The sequence below is a fragment of the Thamnophis sirtalis genome, unplaced genomic scaffold, assembly GCF_051295495.1.
Source record: "Thamnophis sirtalis isolate CommonGarterSnake01/CBP01778 unplaced genomic scaffold, rThaSir2_p1.2 scaffold_2, whole genome shotgun sequence".
NCBI lineage: Eukaryota > Metazoa > Chordata > Lepidosauria > Squamata > Natricidae > Thamnophis > Thamnophis sirtalis.
Genome location: NW_028261382.1, coordinates 150,434,748 through 150,459,250, shown reverse-complemented (window position 1 = coordinate 150,459,250; position 24,503 = coordinate 150,434,748). Strand labels below are relative to the sequence as shown.

Genomic DNA, 24,503 nt, shown 5'->3' with positions numbered 1-24,503 from the left:
CGTGAGACGGCTATAGAATCGTGGGAGAAAACGTTGAGAGGCCAAGAGAAGGCAAGGTAATTCGATGCATTCCCCGATAACACAAAGATGAGCTTCCAACAACTCAAAGGAGCAGTTACTGACAACCACAGCCACCTGGTCACAAAACGTCTTGACCGAACGATTTAACCAAGAACGGTCCTGAAAGGAACGCCGTCAGAATAGCTGCTGTGAGCGGTAGCGGGAGAGTTGTTGCCCTCCAGTTGTCCTTGCTCTTGTTGCCGGTCTGATTCATCAGGCTCTTCATAGGCTTGAGGGAGCTTTCAGGTGCAGCCACATTTTGCACAGCCCCCGCCCACCCATTGCAAACCCAGAAGTTCGGCCCTAGGCGATGCAATACCCTTCTCGTTTCCCTAGAGGTCCCTAAGGAGTCTCTCGCTTCCTTTGTTCTGAATGGGGCCCTTCCCTTCTCCGGTTGCAGAATCGGAACATGCGCAGGAGAGCCCCGTGTGCCCCACCTCCACTACCACGGCCGCCGGGATGGCGATACCGCCATAGTGCCCGGATGTAACAGCCGAAGCGTCAGGTTCGCCCCCTCCCCTTTCGAACCTGTATAAAGCGCAGCCAGCTTCTCCGGGTTGGGCGACACCATTTGGGGGGAGTGCGGGAGGGGGGAAGGCTACACGTCGTGAACGCTGCGCTCCGCTGGCGGAGGCCGCATCCTATCCACCCCGCGGAAGGAAACCGGCAAGCTGGTCGGCTGGCTGTTTGGATTTGCTTTTCAGGTCTTTGTTGTTCCGGCGTTTCTGGGAAGGCATCCCTACGGCCTCGGGTTCCCCGGGTTATTGGCGTCAGCGACCCTCCCGGTGTCGTCGCTGCACCGCGAGGGACACCCCCACCCCGGCGAGCTGAGTAACAATGAGCAATTCAAGGAACAACCGAGTGATGGTGGAGGGCGTCGGTGCCCGCGTCGTGCGGGGCCCCGACTGGAAATGGGGCAAGCAGGATGGCGGCGAGGGCCACGTGGGCACCGTGCGCAGTTTCGAAAGCCCCGAGGAGGTGGTGGTGGTCTGGGACAACGGCACGGCCGCCAATTACCGCTGCTCGGGAGCCTACGACCTGCGCATCCTCGACAGCGCGCCCACAGGTGAGAGGGAAGCGGGAGAGCCAAGATTAGTAACAGAGTTGAAAGGGACCTTGGAGGTCATCCAGTCCAACCCAGGAGACATGTACTAGGGATTCGAACCGCCGAACTGGGGACCTTTCTGATCGACGAGCTCAGTATCTTAGCCACGGCGGGCGCTTGGGGTGGGGGTTTAGGTCTTGGGGGAGAAGTGTACGGGTTTTCATTCTCTTTAGGGTTCAGCGAGTCTCCCTGCCGGCGGTGCGACTGTCGACGCCGTCGGGACACTGCTGGGAGTTTCCCAAGAGCGGGCGAGGGTTGTTAGCGACTCAGACGAGGCCTTGTTTCTCCGCAGGGCTTCTAATCAAGGAACTCCCTGCTTAAGAGGGGTGTGAACGGGGAAGCCCATGGCAGAATTTGCACAGGGACCTTAAGAGCTCAGTCAATGTTAGAGCACAGAAAATGTTGAAGGGTCATTTAATAGGAAAGGAAAGAGGTGTGTAATGAAATTGACCCAGAGTGTCAATTGAAAATGCAGGTTATTACTGGGGATGGAGTGCACCCCACTCTTCTGCCTTCAGGCAGTGGAGTTAAATCCTACATGTCTAGGTTTGCCCCTTTGGAGGTTAATTTCTATGTAAGAAGTTAGTTCAATTGGAACTTTTTAGTAAGATTTGGAGTTTCTTAAGTTTAATGGAAAAAACGCCCCCTTTATTCTGTGGGACACATGCACAGGACGTATGATTGTGCTATATAAAAAGGATTTTCTGAAGCAATATTGCAAAGCATCTTTCATCTTGCAATATAGTTGGACTTTTCTTCGAGTGACTGTTTCAGCATCCTTTTAAAAATAAGTATAGTGTTGAAGTTAAATATTGGGAGGGTTCTTTTTTTGTCTTCGTAATAAGGTCATTATGTCACTGAGTTACTCATTTTTTAAAAATAGTTTTTGATCCAAGTTTGGAAAGTTTTATCCCAATGCTTAAGATACATTTAGTCTTGGAGAAGATGCCCATTGTAGCTTATTCAGCAACAGGGAAATAAATTTATATTTACATTGCTGTTTTACAATAGTGAGGAAATGTCCATTGTCTATGGCCTTATTTTCTCAAATAATTATTGTAATATGAAAAATATCAGGTTTTTAGAAATCAGTTGTTACTGAATTAATGACACTTCTGATATTTTATGTATTCAATTTCTATAGCTGTCCATCTAAACCAATGGCTTTAGGCAGCTTACAATTCAAAAAATATGCAATATTAATCTTTTATAACAAAAACAATAGAAAATGAAATAAATATTCATTGAAAATAAACATGCATTCTAGCAGAGATACTAAGCTAGCTAACAATGAAGCCAGGGAATGGGGCACTTAGCACATTCAGTACCCTAGGCTCAGGAACAGCTAGATTTCTAGAGCTTTATGAAAGGCAAATAGAGTTTGGGCCATTCTCATGTCTGAGTTGAATATCCGCCAATATTCCCATGAATAAGGGGCTATTGCAGACAATGGCCATCTTCTAATTCCTACCAGCCAACACTGACTGACAGGATCTGCAGCATGCTGAATTGCTAAATTGAATTGCATAAGTAGAGATTCTTGGAAAAAGGTAGTCTCTCAAGTAACCCATGTAGGACTTTAAAGGCTTAACCAGCACCTTGAATTACACCTGGAAACATACCAGTAAAGGTACTCTAGTAGTAGTGGTGTTACACTTGCCATAAATCTGGAAACATTTACCACCTGCGCAGTTATATTCTGTTCCAGTTCTATACCAGTTTCTGAATACTCTTCAGGATTAGCCCCATGTAGAACATGTTTCAGTAATCTAGATAAGAGGTTACAATACTGTGAGATACTGTGCTACTAACAGCATTCCAGTCCAAGAATAGGTGTAGTAGGTGCACACACCCTCGAAGGTGTGCAAAGACTCTCCTAACCATGGCTGCCATCTGCTGTTTGAGCAGGAGCTATGAGTCTAGGACAGGGGTGACAAACTGGAGGCCCTCAGGCTGGATGCATCACGTGCAGACCACGCACACCCCAGCTCCTCAAATGGGGAAAACGTCACAAAACATCACAAAACATCACATGACAGCAACTTGATGTGGCGAGTTTGACACCCATGGTTTAGGAGGACCCCCAGATTGCACAAGAGGTCTGCCAGGGGTAGTGCAGCTCCATCCAGAATTAAGGATGGAATTACCTGTATGTAGATATCGGAGTGCCCTTTTTATTATTAAACAATTACCCATTGAAGGCAGCTTCATTTTTTATGATTAAGAGATACATGTTTGAAATCTCATTAAATTGGTGAACATAGTACTAGAGCTTCAACTCAGATGTGGGATGGAAAAAAGATTGCTAATAGCTTCTGTAGAAAGCTTTTCATTTCATTAAACTGTACATTTTTAGAAATTGATTAGCAACATAATTAGAACTACTAGATACCAGATAAATTAGGTTTTGTTAGAATTAGGACTGGTGAGATTCACTCTCGTGCTTTCAGTTCCTTCATAGTCTTCCTTAAGATTTCAATATGCAAGAGAGGTGTTTACTATTAAAGTATCATGTTCATATTAGAAAAATGAGAATTCCAGTTGCCAGTTTAATTCCAGTTTAATTTAGTGGGTCTTATTCCCATGTAAGTGCACATAGAATCCTATTTTACTTTTAGAATATACAAGTAGTCCTTGACTTACAACCGGTTAGCAAGTGACCTTTCAAAGTTACAACAGCACTGAAAACCTTGACTTATAGCCATTTTTCACACTTTATAAACATTATAGCATCCCTGTGGTCACATGATCAAAATTCAGCTCTGATAGTTGCAGTGAACTGGGGTAATGTGATCATCTTTTGCCACTTCTGACAAGCAAAAGATAATGGGGAAGCCAGATTCAGTAAACAATAATTTTTGTAACTTAACAACTGCAACGATACACTTAAACCGTGGCAAGAGAAGTTGTAAAATTGGACAAAATTCACTTAACAACTGTCTGACCGTGTTTCCCTGAAAATACGACATGTCCTGCTAATAAGGCCAGGCCTGGTTTTTGAGGTGGGTATAAATATACACTCTCCCTCAAAACTAAGCCCTAGTGTAAGGGTGCCGTGGCAAGTACAGGAGAAAGTTCTTCCCTTCCCCAGTCACCTCAGCGCTTCTCGGCTCCTTAATTGGATCAGTTGAGCCGATCCAGCTGCCATTCAAAAAACAGCTGATTTGCGGGTGCTGCTCAGGCTGTGGCCTCTGGCAAGTGCGGCTGCTTTTGCCATCAATTGCGGCCACAAAAGCAGCAGGAGGCCAAGTGATGTACCCCACACGGCTTGCACTGGCCTTCCGAAGGGTACTGTAGCAGCAGCTGTCCACAATTTTTTAAATCATTATTTCGTCCCGACCCACGTGGCCCAGTGAGCCACGTGGATCAGGACAAAATAAGGGTAAAAAAATTGTGGATAGCTGCTGCTACAGTACCCTTCGGAAGGCCGGCTTGAGTCTCTTGCTGCAAAAGTGACTGCGCCTGAGACTGCTTTTGGGAGAGGAGGCAAAGGGGAAGCAATCAGCTTCATCTCGCCCTTTCCCTCAGCCCCCCTTCGGCTGAGCTCAAGCAGAGAGGTGGCCCGCAGGGTGGGAGGAGTTGGGCTGCGTGCGAGACACGCGTCCTACCCGAGACTTGCAGCTCTGTCATGTTCTGTTTTGTCCAGGAAGTTGAACTGGCGAGATTTTTTTTTTACAGGGTGCTTCCTGTAAAACTCCTCCCACCCTGCCCCTATGCTAACAGAATCTAGGCTGTTAAAAAGTTTGAACTGTCTGTTGGCTTTATCATTTAAACACATATTGTATATATTGACTGAAATAAACTTTAAATGTTTTATTACAAAATATGCTTATTATACAAACACAATTATTTAAATTTATATGATTGCCCATCTCAAATTCATAACTGTGGGCGGCTAGTAATATTAAAAGAAAACTAGGAAAACTAAAAAACCCATAGCAGCCAGAGTAAAAACAAATTCATCAATCATAATTCAATATAACAAATGGACGGATTCAATGTTTCTGTTGTTAGAAGATTATTGCCTATTTGCTTAGAAAAGATTAACTGTAAGGGAAAATACACATTTGGAAATTATGTCTTGAGATTTAAAATATACGAAATGGTAGGAAATGCCAGGCTAGTTCAGTGATGCATTAGATTCAATAAGGCATTTGTGTTTGGTAGGCCCAGCTCTAAAGTTTGAAATAGAAGGGAAGGCAACGTAATAATGATAGAACTCACCTAATGATGTTGAAGATTTCTTATAACTTATTAATTCTGAGAAGAATTCAGACTCAAACAGAGAACTGACATAGCTGCCCTTTTAAGAATGCTGTTCCTATCTGTGATGTTGTTTGCTCTTTTTTTCTTGTTAATTTCTTTAATTGATTCCTAGTTCTATTATTTTGTGATATTACAGTTTTGTTCTTTAATTGAAATTATAATATACTCAATGCCTAAACCTCAGTGTTTTTGTGTTTGTTTTCATATGTTCTGTTTAAAATACTATGTTAGTTGTATAACTATTTATAGGTATTAAACATGATGGGACTATGTGCGATACTTGTCGCCAGCAACCAATAATTGGTATTCGATGGAAATGTGCGGAATGTACAAATTATGATTTATGCACAGTATGTTATCATGGGGATAAACATCATCTAAGACACCGCTTTTACAGAATAACCACACCTGGAAGTGAAAGGTAACATATAATTCATTTTAAAACTATATTATTTAGAAAAGTTCCTGCATCTAAAATGTTCATTAAAGTGAAATATACTGTTTTACATTAAAGCAAGTCTTAGATTTTGGCAACGAATATTTTTAAATAACTTATTTTTGATTGGGCATCTCTTTAACCTATCATCAATATTATATTTTAGGGTATTACTGGAATCTCGCCGTAAATCAAAGAAAATTACTGCAAGAGGAATCTTTACAGGTGCCAGAGTGGTACGAGGAGTTGATTGGCAATGGGAAGATCAGGATGGTGGCAATGGACGCAGGGGCAAAGTAAGAGTTCAGAGTACCATTACTGTTTCCTGGACAGTTCATGACTAGTAGCATAATATATGTTTAATATTTCTTTGGATTTTTCTTCTAACTAGCAGCATTTATCTGTTCTCTGTGCCTTTAAAATATAAATATTGATATGTTTACTGACATGAGCCAAGGTGGCGCAGTGGTTAAATGCAGCACTGCAGGCTACTGCTAGATCAGCAGGTCAGCGGTTCAAATCTCACCGGCTCAGGGTTGACTCAGCCTTCCATCCTTCCGAGGTGGGTAAAATGAGGACCCAGATTGTTGGGGGCAATATGCTGACTCTCTGTAAACCGCTTAGAGAGGCCTGAAAGGCCTATGAAGCGGTATATAAGTCTACTGCTATTGCTATTGCTCATCCTGGTGTGAGTCACTAACAGTATAGTAATACTGTAGTATACTGAGGTGATAGTATAATAAAATTATTTGATGAACAGGTAGTTATATTTCTAAGAGGTGTTTTATGGCAGAAAATTTGCTTGTCCATCTCAATTGCATCTGATCAATGATGACGTGTAATACTTCTTTCTTGGTAAAGATGCTAATTAATCTTCCTCAAAAAACTTAATGACATAATGTTTAGTGCAAGGTGTCAAACTCACGCCACATTGTCGTCATGAACATATCAGGATTCCCCCCCCCTCCCTTTTGCTAAACTGGGCATGGGTGTTGCCAGTGCATGATGCATTGGGCTTGTGGGCTGGGAGTTTGACAGCCTGATTTAGTGGACTTCTTGAATATTGTGGTTGGCTTATTTATCTTTGATTATGTAGTCTACATGTTTATTACTTTTTAACTTATGAGCAGACTACTTGAAAAAACATGACCTCCAAAAAATACAACTCTGTTATTAAGTTTTGAGTGGAGCTTCATTACCTAAATCACATATTGTAAGAATATAAAATACTAATAGAAAATATTGCTGCCTTAAAAAGAAGCAATAGTGATAACTGCTTTTAAAAAAATAAGAGGAGACCCACTGAACTGTACTGACCTTAAGATGGTTTGATTAGGCTTCAGCCTTGCAGCCCATAAGTGGTTGTGGGTCACATTGCAGTTTTTGTTTTTGGCTACAAGGTAGAGGTTCATGTAGTTACCCTGACAGATGACTGTTAGGGAATAGAGAAAGAGTGCATTCCTGCTTTTTTGATTTTGATTAGTGTTTGCTGATTAACCATAATATTCTTCTAACAGCTTGCCAGACAAGACTTGTGGCACCATGTTTAAGTGATTTGGGTCCTTTCCAAATGACTCAATATAAGGAATTGGTGTGGAAAATGGGAGGGATGTCTCTGTTTTGCCTGCTCTTCGGAGAATTCCATTGGTCCCTCATATTTTTAGTCATCGGTGCAAAGACATAGAATATTATTCAATTGCTACTTTAATGGATTTCTTTTTATAGTTCTTTGTTCTTTTTTTTAATGATGGTTTGTATTGTAATATATTAGCAGATTTTTGGGTGTAACCAATTCAGTGTTTTTAGAAAAATAACAAAGATTCTTGCCGATTGTGGAATGATCGTGGTTTTATTTTTTTATTTTTGGTAATAAGCATGTATCCTTTTTATTTTGCTAGGTAACTGAAATCCAAGATTGGAGTGCATCAAGTCCACATAGTGCAGCATATGTTTTATGGGACAATGGAGCTAAAAACCTTTACAGAGTTGGCTTTGAGGGCATGGTAAGAAGTAAAACAATACAAAGAACCGAAGTATTTCATGATGAAGTAATAACAGCCTGTGCTGTGCTATTTTCTTTTGTGTTATCCTTCTGTCAGTTTGCATGCTGTTAGGCGCTTCATTGTTCCTACAGCTATAGGGATAACTAATGCATATGCATAAGTCTGATTTCAGCCTAATTTTTAAGGTGGCTTCTATCTTTGTATCTATAATATGTATTGTTCTAAATAGGTGACATTTCTATAAAATAAAGCTAATATATTTAATAGTAGAGTGCTGTAAAACAGTTCCGTGTTGTAGTTAAATATTTGGATTATTCATAAAACTTTAATTAATGTTAATGCATTATGGTCATTATTATTTTTTGCTTGAATAATTTTGGTTTCAGTGATACTAGGGCTACAGCTAACATTTTATTTTGTTTTATTTCACATGTACATTATTTCTGCAATCATTACATAACAAGAATATTCTTGTTACTGAGCATTTTTTAGCATTAGTAAAATTATTCATTTCTTGTGAAAATTGGTTTTATTGGAGTTTGTTGTCTTTATACAAATTGATACACTAATCAAGATGCAAAAACCTCCCATTTTCTGTTTGGTAATAAAATAGTGTGATGCAAATGTTGGGAAAAGTGTATTTTGTTCAGTATTACGAATTAGTATAAATAAGCCATCATGTTAATCTTGCAACATAAACAGAGCATAATCAGCCAAGGTGCTTTGTTGATTTTAAAATCACTTTTTGAAAAGTTTTACATTTGAAATTCATGGTGTTGCATGTTCAAACATAACTATAGTTAAAAATAGCTTACTAAGTTCCATACATGTACATGATTTCCTCCCATGCTTTGATTTTTTTTTTTTTGTTCTTGTTACCAAATTGCAGGGTGCAAGTGTGCAAATGCAGAGGTTCTGCCTTGTATGGCGTAGTTTTTGGAAGTATCAGTTACTGATTTTTAAGATTGTTGTATTTGTATTATTCAAAGGAGAAGGCATTATTCTTTGCATCTTGCATGCCAGTTTACATTTCTGGAACTTTTGTCTCTTGACAAAAAAGAAACAGTTCTTTGTAGTAGCACATGATTGGAGTATACACCACCTGTCCCTTTATTTGCTCCCTGAGTTGCAGTTGATACAAATTAAAACCCAGCTTTCTTCCTGTTTGCTTCCTACTTCAATATATATGCCTTGAACGACCTTTGTTCAGCGCATATTGCTTCAGAGATAGAACCAAATTTGGATTAGGCATGGCAAGAACAATTAGATAAGAGGAAAATTAGAATTTGTTGCTAGGTGTACTAGCTGGAGATACTCTTTAGATTGATTGATTGATTATTTATTTATCTCCCCCTACAAGATGACCTGTATGTACACTGTAAGCTTGCAAGACTGTCTTATTTTGTACATTTTTATTTGACTTTGCAAACGCACATGTTCCCAAATGTTTGAGAAAACTCTGATTCAGCATTATCACTGATTTTATAAGAGATTAATGTGCTTCAGTTAGACAAGGCTTTGTTGAATGTGTATAGAGAAGGAACTTGGTATGATTAAAATGAGAAAGAAATGAAACTTTTGATAATCATAATAGCAATAGCAAGCAATGGCATTTAGATTTATATATCGCTTCCCAGTGTTTTACAACCCTCTCTAAGTGGTTTACAGTATCAGCATATTGCCCCAACAATCCGGGTCCTCATTTTACTGATCTCTCGGAAGGAAGGAAGGATGAGTCAGCCTTGACCTGGTGACCTGGTGCCAGCAGTTTGGCAGCTGCCAAACTGCTGGCAGCTGCCAATCCGCAGAAGTAGCCTGCAGTACTGCATTCTAACCACTGTGCCAGCACAACTCAAATGGCTATATCCTGAGTTATAATTTCAAGGCTTGAGAATTAATTTAAAATGGTCCTTTTCCAAATAGTTTGTACAGATTTACTACAAAATAAATGGCAGAATTTCCTTTTTTTTGTTTGCCCTGAACTAAAGAACAAATAGGGCAAAGGTTACGCAACAATTCCTTACATATTTACTGGTAATAAGCTTCACTTAAAATAATCAGACTTGCATCTGAGGAAACGTACTATGAATTTTCAGTCTCCAGAATTTTAATGGTGAAGTATGGATCCCCACTTAAAACCTTACTAGATAGTATCTACAGTTTAGAACACTCTTAACATCTATAGGAAAGTATCAGTCTGCTATTACTTTATGAATTATTGAAAGCTTTAAAAATACCATTTATCAAGTCAGAATAATTATCTCACTCAATCTTATGATGCATATATTGGTTCAGAGTTAAATCCTCTGTATGGATTTTTATTTCTTCTAGTCAGACCTTAAATGTGTCCAGGATTCAAAAGGAGGATCCTTCTATCGAGATCACTGTCCTGTGCTTGGTAAGATACAGAATCTGAATTCTGATACTCAATGCATAAAGCTAAAGGGATATATGTGTAGGCAATTTAATAGATGATTGATGACATTCATGACAGTGGTTATAAGAAAAATGCCTGCTTACGTAAGGAATCTATAACTCTTAGAGGTAAATGCAATAAGTGAGTGTTGTTTATTGGGATTCACAAATATAGTGATCGCTGGACTCCCTGTCAAGGAATGCAGAAGAGCAAGGCTGCAAGTTAAATGTTTTCTGAAATTATACATTACTTCATTACTTCTACAGCCAGAACCTAGCATCTGATGAGAATGTGGGTAATCTTACTATGGACTTATTTGGAGCTGCTAAATTCTATTTCTTTAACGTGATTCCAAGCCTGCCGTTTCTACTGATGCTGGTACCTCTTAACAAAAAGTGTCCATTATTATGCCATTATATTGATTTCATTCATACTAAGGAAAAGAGAAGAATCTGATTATCTGCGTCTTTCCCTTCCAGGTCATCAGGCAGAAATAGTTTGTCGTCTTTCACTGTAGAATTCAGAATCCTTTAGAGCAATCATATGCAAAGATAGAACATTATGTGCTGCCCAGAGAACATTTTACTTAATATTTATTGTATTTTTCCAGACTATAATTGCATAAGTTTGTCACATGAAGTGGTAATACTATTCCCTGATTTCACTTTTAGTTATGTAATGCTGCTATGTTTCTACATTACTGAGATTAGACTAATAAAATAGCAATGTACCCTTCTATATGATTATGAATTATGTGTTTGTTTATGGAAGAAATTTCCAAAGCATACATTCTCTTTAAATTCTTAACTTTAGGAGAACAGAATGGCAACAGAAATCCTGGTGGTTTACAGATTGGTGATCTAGTAAACATTGATCTTGACTTAGAAATTGTTCAGTCATTGCAACATGGTCATGGAGGATGGACTGATGGAATGTTTGAAACCTTAACAACTACTGGCACAGTTTGTGGAATAGATGAAGATCATGACATTGTTGTACAATATCCAAGTGGGAATAGGTATATTAATTTATTTTTCATAAAGCAAATCATTCTTATTATACAAGTGTTTAATTAGTGTTTTATATTTAATGTTGTGTCATGCAAGATCTCTAAATAAGAATGGAAATGCTAATTCATATTGATGATGTGGCTTTCGGGTAAATGCCTTGGGCTTTATTTTATATTCATTGCCCTGTATAGCAGGGATGTCAAACTGGTGGTCTGCAGGTCGGATGCATCATGTGATGCGATCGAGTTTGACACCTATGCTGTATAGTATTACTAGGAAATATTTCCACCAATTAATAGCAGCTTAAAGTATATTCCATGAGTAATCTGCATTACTTTTGTTATAAACACATCAAAATACTATAACAAATAAGAATGTGACACATTCATCTTTTTTTTAATATGTTTTATACACAAATTAGATCCTTTAAATTACCCCCTCAAATAGAATTTTCAGGAATATAATAATTAATATAGCCCAGAAATATCTTTAGATTCTCCATTCAGCATTCTATGTCATTTGCCCATTTCTTATGTCTTGCAACAAAATTATAATTATTAATAACATCTACATTAGTTTTGCTTTATATATATATACAATAAAGATTATTTCTATTTTTTGTAAAATTTTGTACATTTGCTATTTACCTTGACTGGAGAAGTGCCTGTTTAAAATATTTAGTTTAGAACCTCTTTAACAGTATGATAAAGGAAGGTTGGTTCAGGGGTGGGTTCCGGCTGCTGCTACTGCTGGTTCACTCAGGGACGCGCTTTGCACCCGTGCTTGATGCGCGCTATGCATGCATGCACAGTACTAAAAATGCTGTGCATCCGCAGAAGCAAAAAACAAGGTGGTGGTGCCTGTGGTGCAGCCGAGAGAACCGGTTTGGGGGCATAGCAGGCCGAGTTACTACCTACTTGGCCGAACCTGTCTGAACCAGTAGGAACCCAGCTCTGGGTTGGTGTTACTCACGAGCACTACTTAACCAACAGTTCAAATTTGAATAGTACATTTTCATCCCTTTCCAAATACTTTTGTAAAGAAAACTACCCAATTCTTTTTCTTTAAGAATATTTGATCTACTTCTGTTTCCTGCTACAGTCTAACAGCACTTTTATAGCTTCAGCCTGAAAATCTGTGCAGTTCCTTACCTAGAGGCATTAGGTACACAAAGATTTTTCAGGGGAAACTGTCAACAACAGTATCCTTAATTCTTTGTACAGTTAATTCTCCTTCCTCTAGTCATAAACAACTCTTTGTTGAGATCATACTACATAGAACAAGGAAACATTTTTCTAGACCCTTAGACAGTTTTTGCTTAGAATACTTAAAAATCTGATTTATGACTACATTCTTAAAAAATAATATATGAGCAGTTTTATTTTTCAAATATCAGACTAAATTAAAAGGCATGCTGAGTCAGACCAAAGGTTTATCAAGCATTGTGTTTTCTATAGTGGCCAAACAGATGCCTATAGGTTGTCTTATGCTATTGAATGATATAATTATTTTGTTGTTGGGTTTTTCTTAAAAAAAAAAAAAATTCCCATTTAGCTTTAAAGGATGACCCAGGTTTCCAGTATTGTGAGAAAAAGTATTTTTTCTTTCTTTCTGACTTCCTTCATGATGTATTACAGTAATTTGCTTAATTCCCATATTTCCAATGTTTCATCCAAGAGGAGATCTTTAGTGTCTTGGTCATGGAGTTGGAAGGAGCGGTTTAGACTCTTGATTCCAATCTACTAGTTCATGCAGAAATCCAAATTAATCTACTTCTACCATAGGGCTCTCTTGCTTCTGTTTAAACATACCCAATGAAGAAAAGCTTATCAAAATTGTTCTCATTCTAAAAAAATTGCTTTGGCTTTCTTTTTTGTGAAACTGTGATATTGGCAGTCATACATTTTAAAATCCTTTTTAAAATTATTGTTAGATGAGATGTGCAAAATGTTTTCAATAAGGACACTTTTTTGAATTCAGACAATTGTTTCAGGTTTAAAACAAATCACTCTGAACCCGTAGCCAACTTTACCAGAAATGTTCCAACCTGCAACAGAGTAAGCTTGAAACAGCTCTGGTAAAGTCAAAACAAATTTGTTAAGTTTCTTTTTAAGTTGAAAAAGACTACATTGAATTCTGAGAATACCTCTAATACTTAACATGAATTTATCTTTTTTCACAATTGTCACACATTAAGACAGTGTTTTCCTAGTTATGTTTTACAGTTTAAAATCCCTTTGCTAGTCAGTCATTACAAGCTGATGCTATTTTTTGTCTGTATACATTCCATATAAAGTTATGATATTGTTTTTCCCTCTAGTTTATATTGAACTATATTTGTAATTTTAATTTCCAAGTTTTTTTATTCATACGCCAATACTTTTTTATTCAGGCCTTTGAAGTAGATTAAGATCAAGAAACAGACATCAGAGGGAATTCAGGAATGCTAGTTTATTGTTACAGGATATAATAACAATCTTAAAAGCCTCTCAAATTTTCTTTCAGCTCTATTTTATACCAAACAAAATTAAGGCAGAATTAATCTGAGCTTCTTTCCTACATTTTCTTCTTTCTCAGGACTGAGTTGATATTTCTCTTCCCTTAATGATTCATTCCTTTACCAAGTCTAGCTCTTCATTCTTTTACACTTTTGCTACTGTTGCTGCTGCTGCTTATTGTTGTTAGCTTGGTATTTATTATTGTCAACTACCTAACTGATAACTGAGATGCAAATTAATATCAGCTCAAGTACAAGCACATTTTGCAACATCAGCTCTATTTCTTACAACCATCAGTCTGTTTATTCTTAGCCTATGCTTTTTTTCTGAAACAACATTTTGTAAAATGTTTTCTTTTGTCCATGACTATTAAATTTGCATTAATAAAAGCTGTAAAAAGTTTTAGAAAGTTCAAATATCTGTCAGCTTTATCTTTCAGTTCATCCTAACTGCATAGTTAATGGTGCTTTGAAAGATTTGTAAGACCTATCTTTTGAGCACTACCACGATTCTTCTTTAATAAGATTTATTCTACTACCTCCTTGATATTCATTAGAGTATCAGCAGGTCTACTTAGAATAAACCTTAATGTAACTGGCTTGTAAAGTACTGGATTGCCTTTAAATTACTTGATTTTTTTTTTTAAATCCTTGAATCATTTTCACTTAAACTAATAATTTGTATCCTAAAAGCAATGTTATAAAAACAATAGCACTAGCAATTAGACTTATTTACCGCTTCATAGTGATTTCCAGCCCTCTCTAATAATAATCAAGCATCTTTTGCAAATGGGAGGCAAAACTGAACTATGCAGTTACGCTTTCATAAAACTATAAAACCACTTGCCATAATAATGTTATTTTTACTTTTTAGATGGACCTTTAACCCTGCTGTTCTTACTAAAGCCAATGTTGTCCGAAGTGGAGATGGTGTGCAAGGTGCTGAAGGTGGTGCTTCACAATTTCAAGTGGGTGATCTTGTCCAAGTTTGTTATGACTTAGAAAGAATTAAGTTGCTTCAAAGGGGACATGGTGAATGGGCTGAAGCAATGCTTCCTGTAAGTTTATATAAATATATTTGTTGTTATGTAATTTGAAATAAAATGTAGATAAGTTTATTTCAGAACTGAAGTGAAATCTTTCAATGAATGACAGTGAAATTTTAGAAAATTATACAAATTATGTCCACTGGAGATAGGTTTCTCGTTCTGGATAAATCCTATTGATAATCAGGTATAATGAATCAATCAGGAAGAAATGACTTTCTGTTTGGATAGTTTATTCCAGCAGTTACCATTATGACACCGTAAACAATGCCCTGTTCCCTTGAAAATAAGACCTATCCTGAAAATAAGGCCTATCATGTTTACACACATGCACCTAATATAAGCCCTACTTCCAAAATAAGCCCTACTTAGGAGTTCGCGCAGCCTGCCGGCCACTCATTCTATCTGGTTGCTCTCAGAGCTACAGTTGTGAGGTGTGGTGGTAGAGCTGCCCCATGCACCCAGCACCGGCTTACCTCAGGGCTCCTGCAGCCAGGCCATTCACGCCTCAACACCTGCCTCATGATGACAGCACTGGCAACCATGTGCAACAGCAGCCCACGTGGCTGATGGCCTACTTTTTCTGCTTGCTCATGGCCACAATGGAGCAGGAGACCAAGTGGTGTGTTGTTGCCATGGCTGTGAGGCAAGGCAGGTATCGGGCATGTCCTAGCTGTGAGGGCCCTGAGGTAAGCCACTGCGGGGTGTGTGGGGCAGCTCCACCATCACTACACCGCCTTGAGGCAGCAGCATTAATATACCACATGGACTCCTGCCTCACTATAAACAAATAGAAAAAGTGGGCCCTCCTGGGGGGGGGATAAGACACTCTGTAAAATAAGCCCTAGTGTTTATTTTGGGGCCCAAAAGAAAATAAGACTCGGTCCTATTTTCGAGGAAACACAAGTAGTTATGAATTTGGAATGAAGTTTGATGGAAATATTAGGTCTACCTATTTTTAAAGCATTATTGAGTATTGACTAGGAATATTGTTGAATATGAATCACAAGTAGTTCTCAACTTACAACCACTTGTTTAATGACCGTTCGAAGTTTCAATGGCTCTGAAAAAAGTGACTAATGACCGTTTTTCACACTTTCAGTCATTGTAATGTTCCCGAGATCAGGTGATCAAAATTTGTTGCTCACGCAAGTGAGGATATGCATGCTTATGGGCTCTCCAGCTGTTTCCACAGCCCAGTTGCAAAATCCTCACAGGTTGGGGAACTCTGCGGTAGAAGATCACTTAGCTAAAATGAGTTGTATTATTTGATTACTGAATTTATTGAAAATAATAAAAATATTTTATTGAAATGATAATAGAAATTAGCTTATTTTTTTACATACCAATGATCTGCAATCATTCATTATTAGGTCAACCTTCACAGAACTTTATTGAAATATAGAATAAGATGCCCATATAAAATGGTGATTTTATAAATAAAATATTATAAATAATATTAGTTTTCTTTAATCTAGACCCTAGGTAAAGTTGGAAGGGTCCAGCAGATCTACTCGGATAGTGACTTAAAAGTAGAGGTTTGTGGAACGTCTTGGACATACAATCCAGCTGCTGTGTCAAAGGTAGCCTCCGCAGGATCAGCTATAAGCAATGCATCTGGTGGTAAGTTACAAGCTAATAAATACTAAAGAAATTAAAATTTTGAAGTCAGCTATGTTTCTTAGTTTTAAATTTTTGTTGCTGTCTTTTAAGAGCAGTTTCATTTAGAATAGTTCTAAAATACACAGTGTGCAGCCTACTCTTGGATATTTTGTTAGATACATGAATTACGATTTTATTTATTTATTTAATCAATTTATGTGACCTCCTGACTCATAAATTGGAGCCTTGGTTAACTAACAGATAATTAAATATGGAATAAAAGGAACCAATGAACATAAAAACCACAAAACCACAGCACAGTACAATGCATTGGAGGCCAATTACAGCATGTTCTCATTCCAAAGCCAGTTACCTCAATGGGCTTTTCTCCTGATCTGCAGAGAAAAAAACAGGCTATTATTACAGACGCATTCTTCTTCTGTCCTTTTGGTTCCATCAGTTTTTATTCAACAACTTTATCCCTACTGTACAGTAATTGTTCAAATGATAAAATGTTTTAAGTTTTATTATCCCTATCTTTTGTTTGCTATTTTCATTTTTATTCTTCACCGATTTCTGTAATTTCACTTCCCCCACCCCCTTGGCAATATTATATTAATGGTTTGTCATATAGTTAGCTAGATGTTCAGGCTGGGTTTGACATCTTTATTCATCTATCGAGTCCTTCCATAGGACTGGGATAAGCAAATGTCAATATTTGATAGTGAAAGATAATGTCACAGGATGTAAACTGTTCTGAGTAAAGCTGCCTTTTGCAATTGACTGATGGTGAATTTGTCGATGTTCAAGTGGTGCTCCAGTTGTTCTATTTCTAATTGCAGGTCTTTGTATTTTGTTACCTTCCCTAGTTCTTTCTGTTGTCTCCAGATACTGCCACATCTACTATCAGACTTTTTTGTCTTTCTTATCAATAGTTATTATGTCTGGGGTGTTATGTGTCAGGTCCATGTCTGTTTGAATTCTAAAGTTCCAGAGCAATTTAGCTTCTTCATTTTCTATAACTTTCTCTATTTTATGATCCCAACAGTTCTCGGTTGTCAACAAATGGTATTTCTTGCAAATCTTCCAGTGCATCATTGTTGCTACTTTGTCATGCTGTTATTTGTCTGTTAAGCTGTCTTATAGCAGGTAACCAAATGATCCATTGTTTCTTCAGCTTCTTTGCAGAGTTGGCACGCTGTCTTCTCAATTCTGTATGCATTTGTTCTTAAGGCTTGGTCTTGTACAGCTAGAATTAGCTCCTCTGTCTCTTTCTTCAATTTTTATGCTCTTAGTCATTGCCAGGTGTTCTTAGTATCTGCTTTGCCTGCTATTTTTAAAAATGAATTGGCCATGTAAAATATTTTGTCTTTCCATGTGTTTTTTCTGTTCTTCATTTAGTCTTTCTTGTAGTTTGGTCTCTAGTACTCATAAGCCTTCCTGGTATAATTTCATTGCATCTTCTTCACTGTCCTTGAGATATTCTTCCAATGCTCTTTTTTCTTCAACAATCTGATGTATTTGCAACATCCCACATTCACTTATTTTGCTTGGTAAATAGAATTTGTCAATATAAGTACAAGGATGAAGGGCATGATTTATTGTCATTATTTTTGGGTCTTTCTATCCAGGGCCTATAGTTCTGCTTGAGTCCAGTCCACTATTCAGTTGTGTACCTAATGAATGGAATTGCCCAGGTATTAATTGCCTTGATATTATTTCCTTCACTGAGTTTGGACTTTTAAGATCTTCCTCACTCTCTTGATTTATTCACTTTTAACCTTTTCCTGGACTTAGTATTCTTGATGATATCAGCTTGAAGGATTCCCAAGTCTTCATCCAGACTCTTGATGTTATTTCTATAGGGCATTTTGGTTCCTTCAGTTTTCATTACTTTTTGCCATTTTAATGGTGAGCATAGCACATTTGTCAAGTCAAAAATCCATTTCAATATCTTGGATGTATATATGGACACTGTTGAGCACTATTTTATTTATAATGGTTTATTGCATAAGTCACCCAGATGTTCAGACTGGATTTGGCATTTTTGCCGCAAGAGTAAGCTTTTCCAAGTAAAGCTGCTTTTGCAATTGACTGATGGTGAATTTGTCAATGGTGATGGTATTCAAGTGGTGCTCTAATTGTTTGGGTTAGCACCCAAGGTGTCTATTACTATTGGTACTACCTTTACTTTCTATTGCCCCTATTGCAGTTCTTTTTATTTTGTTATTGTTTCCTGTAACAGGAATAACTTTCTAACCTTCATTATCTAGCAGGTGATAAATAACATTTAAGCTTGGTCTTGCTAGACTCATGAATATCTGCTCCACTATAATGTTTCCATTGTAGGAAATGCTAGTATGCAGTCATGATCTAGGCAAGGAGCAAATTTTAAATAATAGTGAAATATTGATTGTTTGTTACATGTATATTAAATAAAAATACTTTGTTTAAATGCAACACTACGTTCAGATACTATACATTGGTAATATTAATTGTTTCACTTAATATTCACAGAGAGATTGTCCCAGTTGCTGAAAAAATTATTTGAAACTCAAGAATCTGGGGATCTTAATGAGGAGCTGGTTAAAGCAGCTGCTAATGGGGATGTAGCAAAAGTGGAAGATTTGCTTAAAAGACCTGATGTGGATGTGAGTATTTAATTATATCATTCCTAATAAGAGGAATTAAGAGTTTCTGATCAATAATTAAAGATTCTTGTAAAGATAAAACATTTTGTATCGTGTTTCCCTGAAAATAAGACAGAGTCTTATTTTCTTTTGATCCCTGAAATAGGCACTTGGCCTTATTTTCGGAGAGGTCTTATTATTTTTGAGGTGTGGGAGGCTGTGAGCATAGTCACCTCATGGCTGCTGCTGCGTTGCAATATTTTCGGGGAGGCTTATTTTCAGGGAAGGGCTTATTTTAGCGCATGCACTCAAAAGCCTGATTGGACTTATTATTCGGGGATGTCTTATTTTCAGGGAAACAGGGTAATCAAAATAAAGATAGATTGTTCTTGCACAATCTTTCCTGTTGTAAATAGGAAATTAATTATGTTTAAAAATAGGAAGACCTATCCACTTTAACATTTGGTTCATTGCTTTTTGAATGCACTGTTTTGTTTCAATGTTTCAAAGATTAGCCTCCTAAGATGTTTACATTATAATGACCTCTAAATAATTATTTTGTTTTGGAGTGATGTAAAGTTTTAAAAAACAAGTAATTAATCCAATCTTCTCGAGTTACCCTCAACATGCCACCCGGATAATTTTTTCCAATTCAGTTTTTTTAAATTAATATTTTAATACTTCATGTGTTCATATCCTGCTGTTTTTCACAATTTATGGCAGTATGCATAAATCGAAAATATTTTAATAGATCTAAGATATGTTTCCTCCATTATTATACTTAGTAAATTAAAGATAATTTGGAAAGACAATTGATCAGATCTCTAAAAGGTATTTTTTACAATGTAAATATGTTGCCTTTTAACTGTTTCTTCTTGACATTATACTGCTATTAATGAGCATGGCTATATTCTTAATGTCTCATTTTAAACTTCTTTGATCTTATTAATATATTTTAGGTGAATGGACAATGCGCTGGACACACTGCTATGCAGGCTGCAAGTCAAAATGGACATGTCGACATTTTGAAATTGCTTCTGAAACAGAATGTGGATGTAGAAGCAGAGGTATCTGAAAGCTTAAATGTTTAATAATACTTAGTAAAACATATTTATTATATATTATAAAATATAAATATCTATTATATTTTAAAACATTTTAAAACATAAAATTGCCTAATGTTATGGATTATTGTTTGTAAGATAATATTTATTTTATTGCTAGTTATGCAATTATTTTACTAGCTTATTGAATGAGTCCCTTTCATATGATTTAATTTGGTAATAGCCATGGGGGGTGGGGTGGGGTGGGTTATTTAAGGATTTCAAACTTTTAAAAAGAAAATCATTCCCCCATGTAAAATAAAGTCAGTATAATAAAATACAGGTATACTCATTCAACTAATTAACCAATTAACTATGGTTACTTGAACCAATTTTGCTGAATTGAGATTAATAGATATTTCCCTATAAAGGTGAAGAAACTTGAAATTTACAGATTATATTACTGCTACACCATGGATGGTTCTTTGCACTAGAAATTGAATTATTGACTAGGTTGAAGGTTAGATCCAGGAAGTATCGGAAGTTATTAATACAGCAGTTCATAAGTAAAGTTCCTCTCTTATAAACAATTGGCTATGACTTGCAACTAATATTTAACAGCAAAATAAGTTGCTAGGAGCCATGGTGGTGCGGTGGCTGAGGTGGTGCAGTGGTTAGGGTGCAGTACTGCAACCACTTCAGCTGACTGCTAGTTCTGCAGCTCGGCGGTTCAAATCTCACCAGCTCAGGGTTGACTTAGCCTTCCATCCTTCCGAGGTGGGTAAAATGAGGACCCAGATTGTGGGAGCAATATGCCGACTCTGTAAACTGCTTAGAGAGGGCTGAAAGCCCTATGAGGCGGTATATAAGTCTAACTGCTATTGCTATTGCGATCCTCACCATCTCAAGGTTGACTCAGCCTTCCATCCTTCCGAGGTCGGTAAAATGAGGACCCAGATTGTTGGGGGCAATATGCTGACTCTGTTAACCACTTATAGAGTAAAGCACTTTGAAGCGGTATGCATGTCTAAGTGCTATTGTTTTATATGTTAATTCTGTCTCAATGTGAAGTAGAACTTTACACACACGTCATCTGCTACTGATCCTTTACATCATTGCATCCTTTTATTAACTATATACAACAATTTAGAAGTCTCCCATTAAACTGTAGAACAAAAATATTATGCAGCTGAATTTTAATTATTTAGGACAAAGATGGAGACAGGGCTGTTCATCATGCAGCCTTTGGTGATGAAGGAGCTGTGATAGAAGTTTTACATAGAGGCAGTGCAGATCTCAATGCTCGCAATAAGCGTAGACAGACACCACTTCATATTGCTGTGAATAAAGGTCATCTCCAAGTTGTGAAGACGTTACTGGACTTTGGTTGCCATCCTAGTCTCCAGGTAATTTAATTGCTCTTTAATTTTTATTTATTTGTTATGAACTCAGTTTGAGCATTTTTTCATACGTACATAACTTTGAAATATTAAATAGGGTTAGCCTCCAAGTTATAATTTGGTGTGTAATATCAGAACATGGTAATGTTCAGCTTTCCATCCTTCCTATGAGGATGTATGGAAGTGTTGAATATACTGAAGTGATGGCAGTTTAGATATGATGTAGATGAATAAATTAAGAACAGTACTTTGGGTTTCTATAAAATCTGAACAATTATTTCTAAATAGAAAAGTACACCATTGTAAACAGGAATTCTTTTGTGGTCCTTTAATTTTGTGAAACTGTTGGCCTGTTTTTGTTTTACCTGCCTTTGCTACCACCCAAACATAGTGATGATTTGATGTAGATGTTTGTCAAGAGGGACAGGAGAAATTAATAAAAGAACAGGGTGTCTAACTAAATATGCTGTTGGCTAAATTCAGCAAAGCTCTTATTATATTTTTATATCAGGATATTTCTTTTTAAATGAACTTTGCTGGGTTTTCTTTTGGATAGATGGGGGAGATTTATTTAGTTAAAATGTCTATTTCTATAGAAATGTATTGTATTATATGTTAATTTGATTTTTTACATTATTTTTTATTGTGATGCTAAAATGGCATTTTTCTTTCTATTCAAAAAGGCAGCATCAAATGAACTTTCTCTGAAATTGCTTTCAAGACATTATCTGTTTTCTTATTGCTTTGATAGATCATATCCATGAATATTTTCTGTAGGTGTTCTATATCTGTTTATGTGCTTGAGGGTAGCTCTACACTTTATGGCCTGAAACAAAAGCCTTTCCCTTTCTATTGGGATTATTTGCCAGAAATATGCTTCATCAGCATTCCATATCAACCTTAGTTTATATAGTCAGTGATAAAAGGTATATTAAATCACTTGTATTTTACAATATTATTATTGAGTAAGCTTAAAATATTTTAGGGCAATTCTTTTCCTGCATCTGTAATATAATATCTCTGTGCTTAAGGGAAACAGAATTATATTGATGTCTTCTATGATATAAGGCATCTTAACATTTACACAGAAGATATTGTTAAGTTGTGCTAATTTAAGATCAATTCGGTTCAAAATTATACAGATGTATTCTGTCCAAACATCAACATTTTTTTTCATATCTAGCTCTTTTTTTCTTGACGTTTGATAGGTTGTTAGACAGGGAGATAAAGAAATTGATACAAATTGACTAATATTTATTTTTAGGATTCTGAGGGTGATACTCCTCTGCATGACGCAATAAGCAAAAAGCGTGATGACATTTTAGCAGTCCTTCTGGAAGCTGGAGCAGATGTCACTATTACAAATAACAATGGATTTAATGCTCTTCATCATGCTGCATTACGGGGAAATCCAAGGTACTGTATAGGTTTATTGCCTTTAATTTTGATAAGCATAATGTTATAGTAAAAATGTTAACATTAATTCAGAAGAATTTAACATTAATTTTTCTGTAGCTTGGTAGTTGACATATTAAAATTATATAATCGTACACTATAGAATTAATGTAGTGGGTATTTGAACAAATGCAGGTTATACTAAATTATCCATATAGTTAATTGTTTTATATGCGGTCAGGTGTTTGTTCTCATGCAACTACAATATGTAAAAGTATCATGACGCAATCTAGACTTACATTTACTTTATTTCGTAAAGATTAAGACTAGATAAAAGAATGTGAACGTGCAAATGTAATGTGAAGCAGCATTGTGACAACAAATACATGTCCGAGTTCTATCCCATCAGCTTTCTTACACAGACTAAGAAGTGAATTTGAGGCATGCTGTTTAAATTGGGCAGAGGGATGGAATAAAAGCTTGTAGAATAACAGGGCATATACATAGGTTACAAACCAAGTATAACAGTATAACATTTTGCTTTTTCTGTTGTGATGTTAAAACTCAGAATCACCCATTGAAACTAATTATGGAGGATGTTTAAGTCCAATAAAACAAAATACTACATTTAGCACCTCCACAGGATCTTTGTCTTTCTGTTTAAATATTGTAGTTGTGCTGTAAGCTATGCCTCATTGGGTACGTGACAGGAATTACAATATAGGAAGAAAAGGAGTGGGGCTTTTATCTGATCTTCTCTCCCTTGTCACCCCCCCTCCCCCATTCACACTACTGACTACTTTATGGAATGAATAATTATCAGAACTGTGAAAAGCCTTTAAAGAAGTGCTTCGTAACATGTGGACATATATACAAAGCCTTTCTTTTCAAATTGCTAAAGTATGCTTGCAAAGCTTGTGCAGCTGCTCTTGACTATTTCCATATGTGTGGTCATACACAAACCACTTGGCTTTGCTTTTGCCTCTTTCGAAGCAGCTGCATGAGCCTTGCAAATGTTATGGCTTCTTTAATGATTTGTGAATAAATGCTTCAAATGGGCTTATGCATATTATGAAGCCTCTCTTTTAAAGGCTTTGTCCAAGCCTTATTGTTAAGCTGTGGAATTTGCTGCTATCAGACATGATGGCTGACTGATTTAAAAATGGTAGGAGAAATTCATTGAAGTTAATTCCATCGGTGCCTACGATTCTTGTTGGCTGTATAGTTCTTTTGGGATTGTAGATAAGATAAAGATGCCTTTGAATTAAGCTTGCCTCCTGATGAATTCATATACCATATTTTTCGGCTATAAGATGCTCAGGAGTATAAGAGGCACCTAGCTTTTGGGGAGGAAAACAAGCATCCATCCGGTATTCATTTGGCCCATTTGCCACAGCCCATTCACTGCCATGACCTATTCGCTGCTTGCCATTCACTGCTATGCCTGTTTGCCGCCGCCTATTCGCCACCACTGCCTGTTCCCCGCTAGGGCCGATTCGTCGTTGTGCCCCGTTGTAGAACAGCTGATTGGTGCCACACCAACTCCCCTTCTCCCCTCACTGGAATATTCGCTGTATAAGATGCAGACTTTTCC

General features: G+C 37.1%; 1 protein-coding gene across 4 annotated transcripts in view; it reads left to right on the top strand.

Moving 5' to 3' along the window:
• Window positions 1-507: 507 nt before the first annotated feature.
• The window catches only part of MIB1 (MIB E3 ubiquitin protein ligase 1), a 52,632-nt gene continuing 28,636 nt past the window's right edge, over window positions 508-24,503 (top strand). For 2 of the 4 annotated variants that reach the window (XR_015695661.1, XM_014056247.2), the window contains exons 1-12: window positions 508-1,126; window positions 5,681-5,852; window positions 6,034-6,163; window positions 7,766-7,870; window positions 10,202-10,268; window positions 11,100-11,304; window positions 14,668-14,851; window positions 16,318-16,462; window positions 18,959-19,092; window positions 20,031-20,138; window positions 21,323-21,520; window positions 22,779-22,930. Coding sequence is in view for 3 of the 4 variants with exons in the window: in XM_014056247.2 (XP_013911722.1) it covers window positions 898-1,126; window positions 5,681-5,852; window positions 6,034-6,163; window positions 7,766-7,870; window positions 10,202-10,268; window positions 11,100-11,304; window positions 14,668-14,851; window positions 16,318-16,462; window positions 18,959-19,092; window positions 20,031-20,138; window positions 21,323-21,520; window positions 22,779-22,930 (1,829 nt within the window). In the remaining variant the exon portion in view is untranslated. The remainder of the gene's footprint in view (window positions 1,127-5,680; window positions 5,853-6,033; window positions 6,164-7,765; window positions 7,871-10,201; window positions 10,269-11,099; window positions 11,305-14,667; window positions 14,852-16,317; window positions 16,463-18,958; window positions 19,093-20,030; window positions 20,139-21,322; window positions 21,521-22,778; window positions 22,931-24,503) is intronic. The other 2 variants (XM_014056248.2, XM_014056246.2) reach the window with 2 other exon arrangements.